Here is a 12565-nt window from a genome sequence, read left to right on the forward strand (position 1 = left end):
TCCACTCATCTTCCTGGCCAGATAGAGAAGCTCTTCTGTTCCCTATAAAAAGCCAACAGCAGACACCAAAGGAAGATGTAGTACTGATGACCAGGGCCCCTCTCCAGCCTCCGGCGCACTCAGCTCCCACTGGCCCACTCACAGCTCCCCAGAACTGTGCCATGTTAGTTCCCAATCCGGGCTCTGCCTGTTGTACTTGTTATTGCGGTTTCATGATTTGATTAACTTATTACCTTCTCTGAAAAAATGAGCCTTGTAACAATAGAAGATTTCTTTGAAAACTAGGTTGGACACTTTGGAAAGACTTGATAAAGGTGAATTTCTGAAAAATGCTGTTGAATTTGACCGTAAATTAACTGGAAAAGAGCAAGGAAAATGAAATCTAGGATTCTGTACTTTTTGCAAGTATCTTTAAGATCTTGCTTTACTGTAAGAAACTAAAACTAGAATCACAAACAATGAAATAAGGGTATGTTCTCTGTAAAATGGACAAAAGGGAATTCTAATCAGCAGACCCTTCCTCAAAAGAATAGGCCTTGACGGTACACTGTTGTTGTTAAGTTATTAAGTCATGTGCAACTCTTTTGGGACCCCATGGACTATGGCCCATCAGGTTCCTCTGTCCATGGTATTTCCCAGGCAAGAATACTGGAGTGGGTTGCCATTTCCTTCTCCAGGGGATCTTCCCAACTGAGGGATCGAACCTGCATCTCCTGCATTAGTAGGCAGAGTCCTTACCACTGAGCCACCTGGGAAGCCCAACCATACAGTCAGTTCAGTCGCTAAGTCATTTCCAACTCTTTGTGACCCCATGGACTGCAGCACATCCGGCTTCCCTGTCTATCACCAACTCCCAGAGCTTGCTCAAACTCATGTCCATTGAGTCAGTGATGCTATCCAACCACCTCATTCTCTGTCGTCCCCTTCTCCTGCCCTCAATCTTTCCCAGCATCAGGGTCTTTTCTAACGAGTCAGTTCTTCAGCTTCAGCTTCAGCATCAGTCCTTCCAATGAAAATTCAGGACTGATTTCCTTTAGGATTGACTGGTCTGATCTCCTTGCTGTCCAAGGAATTCTCAAGAGTCTCCTCTAACACCACAGTTCAAAAAGCATCAATTCTTCAATGACATGCTGAAAATCTCAACAAAACTTATGCATTTTTAAAATTATCTATTGAGCCATTTATCACAACAGCCCCATGAGTATAACACGGCAGAGTGTTATAGAAGAAAAACCAGTCTTTAGAGGAAAAAGCAAGGCTCAGAATTCATCAGCTAGGGAATGGCAGAGTTAGGACCAGGCCCTCAGGCCCTCTGTCCACTGTGTGTTTTCCAGGGTATGATTAACCAAATGCCAAGTGGAACTGAAAAAAACAAGACTGAGGATGATATTTCAGCAAAGCCAATTATGGGAAACCAAGTAGATGCCATTTTAGGGAGTGTTTAGTTGTTATCAATTCATGTAAGATTTTTTAAAAAATCATTCATTAGCTATCTAGAGTAAATAACTTTACAACAAGATTACCAGAAACTGAAATTTAAAAAAAAAAACAACAATAATAATTGATTCATGATCCTGCTACCCCAGAGAGCAAAAGACGTTTTTTCATTCTTTGCTAGCCACTCCCCATAGCAGCACACTTCACTGGCACATTACTGTGACCACTGCTGAGAGATAATTTTATATGCTGATCTTATCATAAGCCCCGTATGTCTGCCACAAAGTCTATGTAATTTTTTAATGAAAGCTTAATGGTCTATCAGACTGAATACACCTCATTCAACTCAAATCTCCCCTACTGTTGAGCATTTAGATTGATTCCATTAGAGTTGTATCTATATCTTTATAGTAACACATACACACATACATGGACTTCCCTGGTGGCTCAGAGGGTAAAGCGTCTGCCTGCAATGCGGGAGACCCGGGTTTGATCCCTGGGTTGGGATGATCCCTGGAGAAGGAAATGGCAACCCACTCCAGTATTCTTGCCTGGAGAATCCCATGGATGGAGGAGCCTGGTAGGCTACAGTCCACAGGGTCGCAGAGAGTCAGACACAACTGAGCGGCTTCACTATACACATTCATATACATGCATGCACACACACACATATATATGCACGTAACATTACTATAAACACATTGTAATAAATGCTGCCATATATGTCCAGGGCTTAAAAACATAGACATGAGTCGAGTGGTTCAGTTTGAAACTAAACTCCTGGTTTAGTTTGACCCCCACCCTGCCACCCCAGCCCTTGGCCTCATCCCTCCACCTCCCACTCCACCCTCTTATCGCCAGCCCCGCCAGGAGGGGTCTTGCAGAATGGTCACTCACATTCAGTGCATGGATGGGTTTGGTGACATTGAACTTGTCCATGGTGGACAGGATGATGGAGGGTGTGGTCAGGAAAAATAGCACCACGAAGAGGATGAAGTTGATGCCCAGCCATTGGAACCACCAGCGGAAGCCCTGAATGGAGAGGTTCTTCCTGCAGAGAGGAGGACACGGGCCCTGGAGGCTTATCTCTCAGGCTCTGGTCACCTAAGACACCAACAGTGCACTTGGCTAAGGTGGGTCAGAAGGTCAGGTTCAGGCAAGGCAAGCGACTAGACCGAGGGCTCCAGCTGAGGGCTCATTCTGACCTCAGGAACACAGGTAAGTGTCCTGCACTGACCTTCAGCTCCAAGAAGGTCAACCTTGGGGTCCCTGTGAGCTCAGCGGGGAGACAAGTTATTTGCTGCTAACATGGCTCCTCAGCTAGAGTCTGGGGCCAGAACCTACCTGAAGAGACACCAGGAGCCTCCAAGCAGAGCAAACAAGGCTCCACATGGCCTTTCTCAGACACACTAGAGACACATGACCCCCGAGGGGCCCATGAGCTGGGGTGTGAGGAGGAGGGAGGCAGGGGACAAAGGCAAAAGGCCCAGCTGGGAACTCCCTGGCTTCTTGCCCCCACCAAGAGCAGAGTGATAACCAGTTCCAAGTTTAGAAAGGTCAGCAAACCAAAGAGCAGAGCCGCCAGGGGCTGACACACAGTCAGCAGAGGCGAGGGCCCAAAGCTTGCTCTGGACAAGGAACTGAGGCCAGGCTGGACGGCGAGCCGAGCCGAGGCCTCTGCCGGGCCATCCTTGCCCTGGGCATCATGCTTCAGGCTCCCGTGGACACAGCTCAGGTCACCAGCTTGTGCCCCAGGCCAGAGGCAGCTGGCACTAAATGCAAGCCTGCCCTGTCTGATACAGCAGCCTCAAGTCACAGGTGGCTGCTGAGTGCTGATATGTGGCTGGTCTGGACAGAGATGGGCCAGAAATGCCAAATACATGCTGGATTTCAAAGACCACAACATAGGAAAAGGAGACTGTAAAACTTTTCAATTTTTAAAAATTGATTACATGTTGACCTGATAACATTATATATATAGAGAGAGAATTCTTATGAGAGTTAATTTTAATATTTTTTTTAGACCTGTTCTTTATTTTTAATTTTTGGGTTTTTGTGGCCACACCACATGGCTTGCAGGATCTCAGTTCCCCGACAAGGGACTGAAGCCAGGCCACGGTAGTGAAAGCCTGGAATCCTAACCATTAGGCCAGCAGAGAACTCCTCGGTTTCTTTTACTTTTTTAAATGTGGCTAAAAGGAAACTTAAAATTACACACACAGCTCCTATTATAACCCTACTGGACACTGCTGATGCCAGGGAGAAACATTGGAGTGAAGCCCTGGATGTAGACAGGCCCCCCCATGATGCCCCTTACCCGCAGCCCAGAGGCGTGCAGGAGAGTGTGTGTCTCCCTGAGTCAAACCTGTGCTTCCAGGTGACTCGGGCCGCCCCACAGGACACCCCGGCCTCTTTCTCACCCCTTCCTGGCTGTGGGCTCACCAGCAGATGTCCTCGGGGTAAGCAGCGAAGGTGACCGACCACCTGGAGATGCGGAGCTCTCTGCCGTGGGACGAAGGCTGTGGCTCACCTTTGCACTGAAGGCCCTGACACTTGCAGGCGTTGAAGTCCTTCAGGACGCTGCCAGGAAATGCAGAAATGGCCAGGGTCTACACCCCTCAGGGTACCATATACACATGTGGCAAATAGGACCGTGTGAGAGTGGAAGCCCCGTGGCGCAGGACTTCTACTTTATCATTGCTGCTGCTGCTAAGTCACTTCAGTCGTGTCCGACTCTGTGTGACCCCATATTCAGCAGCCCACCAGGCTCTCCCGTCCCTGGGATTCTCCAGGCAAGAACACTGGAGTGGGTTGCCATTTCCTTCTCCAATGCATGAAAGTGAAAAGTGAAAGTGAAGTCGCTCAGTCGTGCCTGACTCTTAGCGACCCCATGGACTGCAGCCGACCAGGCTCCTCCGTCTATGGGATTTGCCAGGCAAGAGTACTGGAGTGGGGTGCTACTTTATCATTAGCTTATTATAATTAACGCTATGAAAGAGATGCCATTCTTAGCACACTATGAGCAGAACTTTGTTCAGTCCTGAGAACAAGCCTGCCAGTCAGGGATTACCGTTACTATTTTACAGATGAAGAAATGCAGGCTCTCAGAGTGAGGTTTGCATCCCAGCTGTCTGACGAAATCTCCTGTACTGTTCCCGTCACCCCAACACAGGGGGCTCCTCCTTGCATGCTGCCCCCCTGCTACACGCTGCCTGTTAAGCTGGGCTCTGGTTGCATCCCCCTGCCGGGGCCACGGCCTCACCTTTTCACTCCCCCACCTCCCCGCAGACTCCCTAGCAGCATTAGACTGCATTACTTACGACCCCAAGATACCCCTCCCTAGGACTCCCACATCCACCTTCACCACTCTTTCCCCCCTTAGTCTCCCACAAAGAACCCACCAGCCCCCCATTCCCATCTCAGAACACCCTTCCCCTTCTCACTGGCCTTCCCCCGACCCCGCCTCACTTCAGGATCTGCGGGGCACATCCAGGGGGTCTGTTCCCAGGGTTCATGAAGCCCAAGGCAGGGAAGGCAGGCAGTGGGGCATTTGCTGGGTCACCTCCCTTCCGCCTCCCCCTCCTGCCCTCATCCCCTGCTGCCCCCAGCACAAGGTGACATGGAGATCCCAGGCATGAGAGTGCTTTAGGAGCTAGAGCCAAGGTGAAAACCCACTCCCCTGGGCGAGGCTCCTGTCAGCAGTGAGCATTCCGCCTCCAGTGGTGCCTCTGTAGGGAGATGGGAAGGACACACACGGAAGGAGAATCTGATTCCAGAGTGGGTATATGAAGGAGGGTGTGTACACCCCACCTGGGAAAATGCTGGGCCACAGAGGCAAGAGGATCCCTGGGCAGCTGGTGAGAGCCCGGCAGTAGGGTAAGGCTATGACAACCAGCTGCAATCACCCAAGCCCAGTCGTCACACAGACACAGGCTGGGCTCATCAAGGGAGTGAGTGGAGTGGGTGGCTGCCCCCCACGCCAGCCACAGCCAGAGAAGGCGATGCAGATGCCACAAACAAACCCCAGAGATGGCGGTCCAGCAGGACCATCTCAACCCGAGAGGAACAGCAAGTTGTCTGGAAGCACAGAACACACCCACACTCACTAGGTGGCCATGGACTTCTCCTGGAAGGTGACAAAGGCCATTCCCAGGGGCTGGTCCTGGACCCTGCATTCCTCCTCTGTGATCCTCTCCATCAGCCCGTCCTTCATGCGCGTGTAGTAGGAGATGGCGTCCTCCTATCAGAGGACACAACCCCTTGTGATGACGCGGCCTTGTGCGGGTGTCAGGGGGCCCAGCACCCATGCCCCCGGTGGGGTGTGGGCCCTCACCCACTCACAACCCCGCACTTCACAGCAGCAGAACTGGCCACAAGGCTTGGGGTTGATGAAGGTGCGCTGGCCTGTCTTCACCTGCAGGTTTGTGTAGTAGGTCAGGCTCTTCTCAGTCTTTTTTCTGTAGTGGGAGGGACAAACGTCAGACTCGCAATCCTGTGGTGTGACTCACAGCCTGCACCCGTCATCACCCACTGGTCACCACCAGCTTTCTAAGCAAGAAAAGGGCAGAGCCACCCTCCTCCCATCCTCGCTGGGGAAGCCGAGGCCAGCAAGGAAGGAAGGTGGGCATCTCAGAGGGAAGGGGTCAGAAAGCTGCAGGCCAGCTTTGCCCATGCCCACCGCCCTGCCAGGCCTCCCTTACCTCTCCTTGCACAGGTAAATCAGCTTGGCCACATCGTAGCACAGCTGGACCTCCACCACTTTACACGTGGGATACGCGTCCCTGTGCCCCGGAAGCAAAAGAAGACCACTGGGAAAGAGAACCCCTGGCAGGGGAGACCCCAAAGACTCCAAGGCTGGCAGAGCAATTACATTTTCATTTCTGCACCAGTGGAGACCTCTTTCCTCTTTGTCTTTTACCAAAGGGGGAAATTTTGAAGTATAATACAAAGAGGTCCTTTTTAATAACAAGGAAGTAACTGCCTGACACTGACAAGTTTACATCTACTTGGCTTTAAATCAGCACTTCTTTTGGAGAAAAAAATAACACTATCCATTACCTCCTCTACCCACTCAAGGGAATAAATTTGTTGTTTGCTCCAGGTCATTATCTACCTTAGACCATCACTGAAATCCTATTCAGTTTGTGACCCTTTTGAAAAATCACAGGTCTAATGAAAGCAAAGGACCCTCAGCCCAGTAAACGCATTCACAGATCATAGTAAAATACTGCATGTATACTTATTCTTGGCTGGGCACTGTAAGAACATTAATTTATCTGATCCTTACCATGACCTGTGAGGTTTCTGTGCCCACTTTACAGATGAAGAAAACAAATGCTAGAGAGGTAAAATGACTTGTGATCAAGATCACACGGCGAGTGCATGTCTGAGCCAGGAAGGGAACCCAGGTGGCCAGGTCCAGGACCCACACCTGAACCCACCATATGATGCTCCCTCACCATACGCACATAATCATATGTACAACTCCTGGGCATTCCTGAACCAGGTAAATGCCTATCTACTTCATGCCAGGCACCAGGTACTGGGTGTGGAGCCTGGAAAAGTGTACATCTTAGTGAGAGACAGTCAGCCTGAAATTGTCACAATTTCAGGTCCCAATAGGAGGTTTGAAGAAGAGAACAACATCCTTGCTACAAGGCTGATTCACACATCAATCCCCATGGATTGCAGCAGTGTTCACTAGAAGGGCTTCCTAAAATAGGAGAAAGTGTGATTCAGTGTTCATAATGGGAATGCAAAGACTTTTTTTTCCCTAAGAAATACATTAAGTGGAGCTACTGTTTCCAAAGGGCTTCCCTGGTGGCTCAGTGGTAAAGAACCTGACTGCTGATGTAGGACACGTGAGTTAGATCCCTAGGTTGAGAAGATCTCCCCGAGGAGGAAATGGCAACTCACTCCAGTATTCTTGCCTGGGAAATCCCACGGACAGAGGAGCCTGGCAGGCTACAGTCCGTGGGTCACAAAGAGTCGGACACAGCTGGGCACATACACATGCACTGTTTCCAGATGTTGCCTAACAGGACACTTGGGAGAGCTGTTTCAAGGAATCAAGGAAAATGATTCCAGTATCCGGTGTTTACACACAGAAAAATATTTCTAAAATGCTTTGAGTTTCTGAAAGAGAGGTTAGTCAATAAATTTTAAACATTTCATTTTACAATTCTGTTTATACTAGTAATTTGAGGCCTGGCATGCTGTGGTTCATGGGGTCGCAAAGAGTCGGACACGACTGAGCGACTGAAGTTGAACTTGAATAATTTGTTTAGAAAGTGTTCTTCATAAATAAGGCAAAGCTAAGCCATGCTGTTGCTTAGTTGCTTCAGTTGTGTTCTGTGTGACACAATGGACTGTAGCCTGCCAGGCTCCTCTGTCCATGGAATTCTCCAGAATACTGGAGTGGCAAGAATACTGGAGTGGGTTGCCATGCCCTCCTCCTGGGGATCTTCCTAGCCAAGGGATCTTCCCAAACCAGGGATCAAACCTGGGTCTCCTGCATTGCAGGCAGATTCTTTACCACTGAGCCACCAGGGAAGCCCAAGCTAAGCCACGGCCAACCCTTAACCCAAACTACAAATTACTGACTGCTGATGAGGGAGGAACAGAGACTGAAACCTCAGCTCCCTGGCTGGGGTTCCAGCCCTCCAGCCCAGGATCCTGGGAGTCTCTGGCCTGCTCCCCCCGTACCACCCCCTTTCCTGATGTGCCATATGATGCTCTGCATTCATGGCACTGTACACACATAATTTCCTTCTCACAGGAAAGCCCTTTCTCCAGCCTCCCCCTGCAGGATCCCTGTGCAGGTGCTCAGAGGAGGCTGCTGGGAAAGGAGGTGCTGCTCTGAGGACAGAGCTCTGGACACAGAGTGCTCACTCAGGAAACACACACTGATCAGAAGAATGGACCATGAAATGCAGGCCCAGGTCCCTCCCCTCCGAGACCACTCTTTCTCAGGTATCTCTTCTTCTGCAAAGTTGACACGGAGAAGCCCAGGGTGAATCCCTTTTTTTTTTTTGGTGGGGAGAGAGGGTTTCCTATGAATCCTTTTCTTTCCCCACTAGCTCTCGAGATGTTTCTCTGTTCCCACATGCTGGCCTGTACTCTGGCTACTGCAGTCACGTGGCTTTTGGCAGAGGACGCAACACCCCAGCCCAGGCCCTTGCAGCCCCAGCAGAGCCTGCCCACAGTAGTATCCAAGGCTCTGTGGCTGGGCCAGGCCCTCTGGGGGTCTCTGTGGGTGCCCAAGCTCATCTAAGGTGCCCGTCCCACCAGGAAGGTGGCCGTACTCCCCTTCCCTCCCAGCAGAAATGGCCCTGCTCACCGGAAGTGGCTCTCCACCGTCTCCTTCTTGGCATGTCTGGGGAGTCCCGTGACAAACAGGGTCCTCCTCACCTGCCAGAGAAACACCCAAGCGAGAAAAGTCACCAGGGCAAGCCAGTCTGCAGAAGGACACCCTATTCAAGCTGTTCACCCTGTTTTCCTCCCCAAGGAAAACACTGGGGGCTCAGGGGCTTAGAGGCTCATCTTCCAAGCCTGACAGAGCCTTGAAGTCTGTTATTTACATAGCATCTTTTCTAGGCAATCAAAAATACACTTCCAGGGGATTCCCTGGCAGTACAGCGGTTAGGGCTCTGTGTTTCCACTGCAGGGGCATGAGTTCAACCCCTGGTTAAGGAACTAAGACCCCACATGTCACACAGTGGCACAGCCAAGAAAAAATACATTTCCAAAGCAATTTCTATGAGCCTCCTTTGCATGACAAGAGACTGAGAAAGAACCCAGAGAGGGGAGGTGACTCAAAAGAGGTCACACAGCATATCAGAGTCAGACCCAAGAACCAACTCATTGGAAAAGACCCTGATGCTTGGAAAGACTGAGGGTAGAAGAAGGGGCCAACAGAGGATGAGATGGTTGGATGGCAACATCAACTCAGTGGACATGAGCTTAAGCAAACTCCAGGAGATGGTGAAGGACAGGGAAGCCTGGTATGCTGTAGTCTGCAGTTCATGGGGTCACAAAGAGTCAAACATGACTGAGTGACTCAGTAACAAGAGAAACCTCCCCTACCCCCGTCAAGTTGTGGGCTGCAGAGAGAGAAGGAGCTGCTGTCAAGTCAAACTTCTTGGAAGTTACTTAGAATCAGTAACTACAAGCCCAAACCCCACAAATCTAAAGGCTAGTTGGCAAAACGGCGGGTAATAGCCAAATCCTAAAACAATCTAGCAAACAAAAAAAGTTCTAAATGCCAATTTTGAGCACACACATGGAAGTCTGAGGCCCCCTTGCACTCCTTTCTGGCTCCCACCTGAGACCTTCCCCAGCACATGCCCAGACCACCCTCTACTCACCAGGCTCTCCTCCTTGTACTTGATGGACTGGGTGTGGTGTCGCATGAAGACCACGGTGAGGATGAGGTAAAGGATAGCAAAGACGGTGTGCAGCCAGAGGAGGTTGTTGCTGTGGGGAGAAGGGAACAGCACCTGCCATCAAGGCTGAGCCCCCAGGCAGGGGCTGGAGGGCAGGGGCTGGGCTTGGTTACCTTCATGGCCCTGAGCTGAAGGCCAAAGGCTTCATCAAAACAGATTCCTCCAACAGAGGTGGCATGGCCAGTGCCCCTTTATAGAGGGCACCGTGCTGACAAATGCACCCCAGCCCCACGTGACACCCCCAGGTCTCCTAAGATCCACTGCAAAACAGCAGCAGCCCGGGGCGTGTCCACGCCCATAGCCCAGGGACAGGTGCTAGCGGCAAAGAAGCTTTGGGATGCTAACCCTCTCGCTTTGGCCTATCCTGGGCTCCAGAGTCCACCCTCTCCTCGGTCCCACCCATCAGCACCCTCATGCCTGGCCGCCTTATACTCACTCAGTCTGCAGGTTTGCGATTGTTGTCCTCCCAAAGCTGTAAGGGTCTTTGTCTGCAGAGAAGCACAGATACTCAGGGTCACACTAGAGACATGAGGGGGGTAAGGGGAGCAGCCTTGGTTTGTGGAGCTCTGAGGAGGGGAAGGATATGATATCCAAACCAGTCCGAGGATGGTGACGCTTGTCCAGTCTCCAGAGCTACACTACCCAAGGCCTTTGCTTTACTCCAATATGCTCCTGACAACTTCTTCTCAACCTACCTGAAGTCAAAATTTGACTTCATCTTGCTTTGAGATTCTTGTGGCATCCCTTTGGAAATCTAGAAACATCCTAAGCTGTTCCCAAAACCAAATCTGGGAATCACTGGGTATAAGAAGTGGATTAATGGGACTTCCCTGGTGGTTCAGTGGTTAGGAATCCACCTTCCAATGCATGGGGTACAGATTTGATCCCTTGTCCGGGAATTATTAATAAGATCCCTCATGCCTCACAACCAAAAAAAAACCCGAAACATAAAGCAGAAGAAATACTATAACAAATTCAATAAAGATTTTTTTTTTTTTAATGGTCCACATCAAAAACCCTTAAAAAAAAAAAAAAAGAAGTAGATTTACAATGGTGTTTTGGATGTTGGATTCCTACGGGTACTTGGAAATAGAATTTCACACTCGGATTTTTACTGAGCATCACAACCACCTTCCAGATCCACTAACTGTGGCCACCTGATTTGGGTGGCGACAGGAAGCTATAAAACACACTCTGAAAGCTCCGATCTTGCAAATCTTGAGGTCTTTCTCCTACTTAGATATTAGAGTCCCCAACTCTTGGTCCAGGTTTGGGGTGGATTCTCCACCAGATCTTTAATCAAATGGGCCAGTTCAGAAAGTCACCCTGAGACCTTCTCACATCTGAGTTCAGCAGGAATGCCAGGGCTCTGACCCAGCACCATGAGCCCTTTCCCCAGGGCTGATGCCTTGCCTGGGGCCCAACACAGGCAAGACGAGGAGTCCTTACCCAGCAAGTCCCCTGAGAGGTTGACGGGCAGGATGACGCACAGTGACAAGCAGCTGACCACCACCAGCAGGAAGATGATGTGTCTCTGGAAGGACAGGTAGTGAATGGCGTCCTCCCCACACCACTCCAGGATCTGGTCGTCGCTGGCCAAGACACACACAGAATCCTAATGAGCACTGGTACCGGGCCAGGCCCCTGAGGCCTCTCGCAGATTATCTCATTTAAAACTCATGACTGTTCAGGTCGGTCCCAATCTGACTACCATATTACATGTGAGGAAACAGGAACAGAAAAATCACATTAACGTCTACAGTCTGGGACGTCCCTGGTGGTCCAGTGGCTAAGACTCCATGCTCCCGATGTGCGGGGCCCGGGTTTGATCCCTGGTCGGGGAACTAGATCCTATGTGCCACAGCTAAGGCCTAGCACAGTCAAATAAACAATAAACATTTAAAAAAAAAAACCTTTTACAATCACCCAGCCTGTAACAGCAGAGCTACAACGTGAACTCCAGAGCCTGCCTCTCAGCCTCCACCCCATTCTCCTGGATGAAAGAACCTGCCACCACTCCACTTACTGTCTCTAGAAACATCTGTGCCTACATCTGTATGGGGGTGAGGCGTGTAAGTACAATTATCCCCTCTGCATCCATGAACAAGCAGAGCCACTGACAAGAGGGCTGCTGGGAATCTTCTGAGCAAAGCTGTGTGTGTCAGGCTCACAGCCCCCACCCTTCCTCCCGTCTCCCTCAGACAAACTAGGAGAGAGAGGTGAGGTGACTGCTTTAAACACTGCAAGGCTCTGTCCACCCGACCAGCCTTGCTTCCTCCCTGTGTCCCTGCTGTGGCCCCAGAGGTGGGTGGGGGGCAACTTGCTCCACCCCTTCCCACCCTCAGTGCTATATCTGGAGGCTCTGAGTCATCTGGGCACTCAGAAAACTAAAATTCTGGTTTCTGACAGCCAGACTTTCCTGCTACGGAGGGAGAAGGCATGGGGGGTATCTCTTGCTCCTGACATGAAGGTACCCTGAGGGTCTTGGTCTCAGAAGTCCAGGAAAGCACCGCACTGGGAAGAAAGAACTCCAGGAGGGACTAACCTGGTGCTCCAGAGGTTAACAATCTGCCTTCCGATGCAGGGGACTGTGAGTGAGATCCCTGGTAGGGGAATGAAGATCCCACAGGCTGTGGAACAACTAAGCCCACACGCTACAACTAGAGAAGCCCATACACTGAAAC

General features: G+C 50.5%; 1 protein-coding gene across 1 annotated transcript in view; it reads right to left on the reverse strand.

Moving 5' to 3' along the window:
* Window positions 1–12565, reverse strand: part of TMEM63A (transmembrane protein 63A) — a 36124-nt gene that overhangs the window by 8531 nt on the left and 15028 nt on the right. Inside the window, exons 7-15 of the mRNA XM_027564602.1 lie at window positions 11331–11473; window positions 10318–10369; window positions 9804–9912; window positions 8777–8847; window positions 6138–6218; window positions 5771–5894; window positions 5544–5677; window positions 3880–4017; window positions 2335–2488 (exon numbers count right to left, since the gene is read on the reverse strand). Of these exons, the coding sequence (XP_027420403.1) occupies window positions 2335–2488; window positions 3880–4017; window positions 5544–5677; window positions 5771–5894; window positions 6138–6218; window positions 8777–8847; window positions 9804–9912; window positions 10318–10369; window positions 11331–11473 (1006 nt within the window). The remainder of the gene's footprint in view (window positions 1–2334; window positions 2489–3879; window positions 4018–5543; window positions 5678–5770; window positions 5895–6137; window positions 6219–8776; window positions 8848–9803; window positions 9913–10317; window positions 10370–11330; window positions 11474–12565) is intronic.

This window comes from Bos indicus x Bos taurus, chromosome 16 (assembly GCF_003369695.1).
Source record: "Bos indicus x Bos taurus breed Angus x Brahman F1 hybrid chromosome 16, Bos_hybrid_MaternalHap_v2.0, whole genome shotgun sequence".
Classification (NCBI taxonomy): Eukaryota; Metazoa; Chordata; class Mammalia; order Artiodactyla; family Bovidae; genus Bos; species Bos indicus x Bos taurus.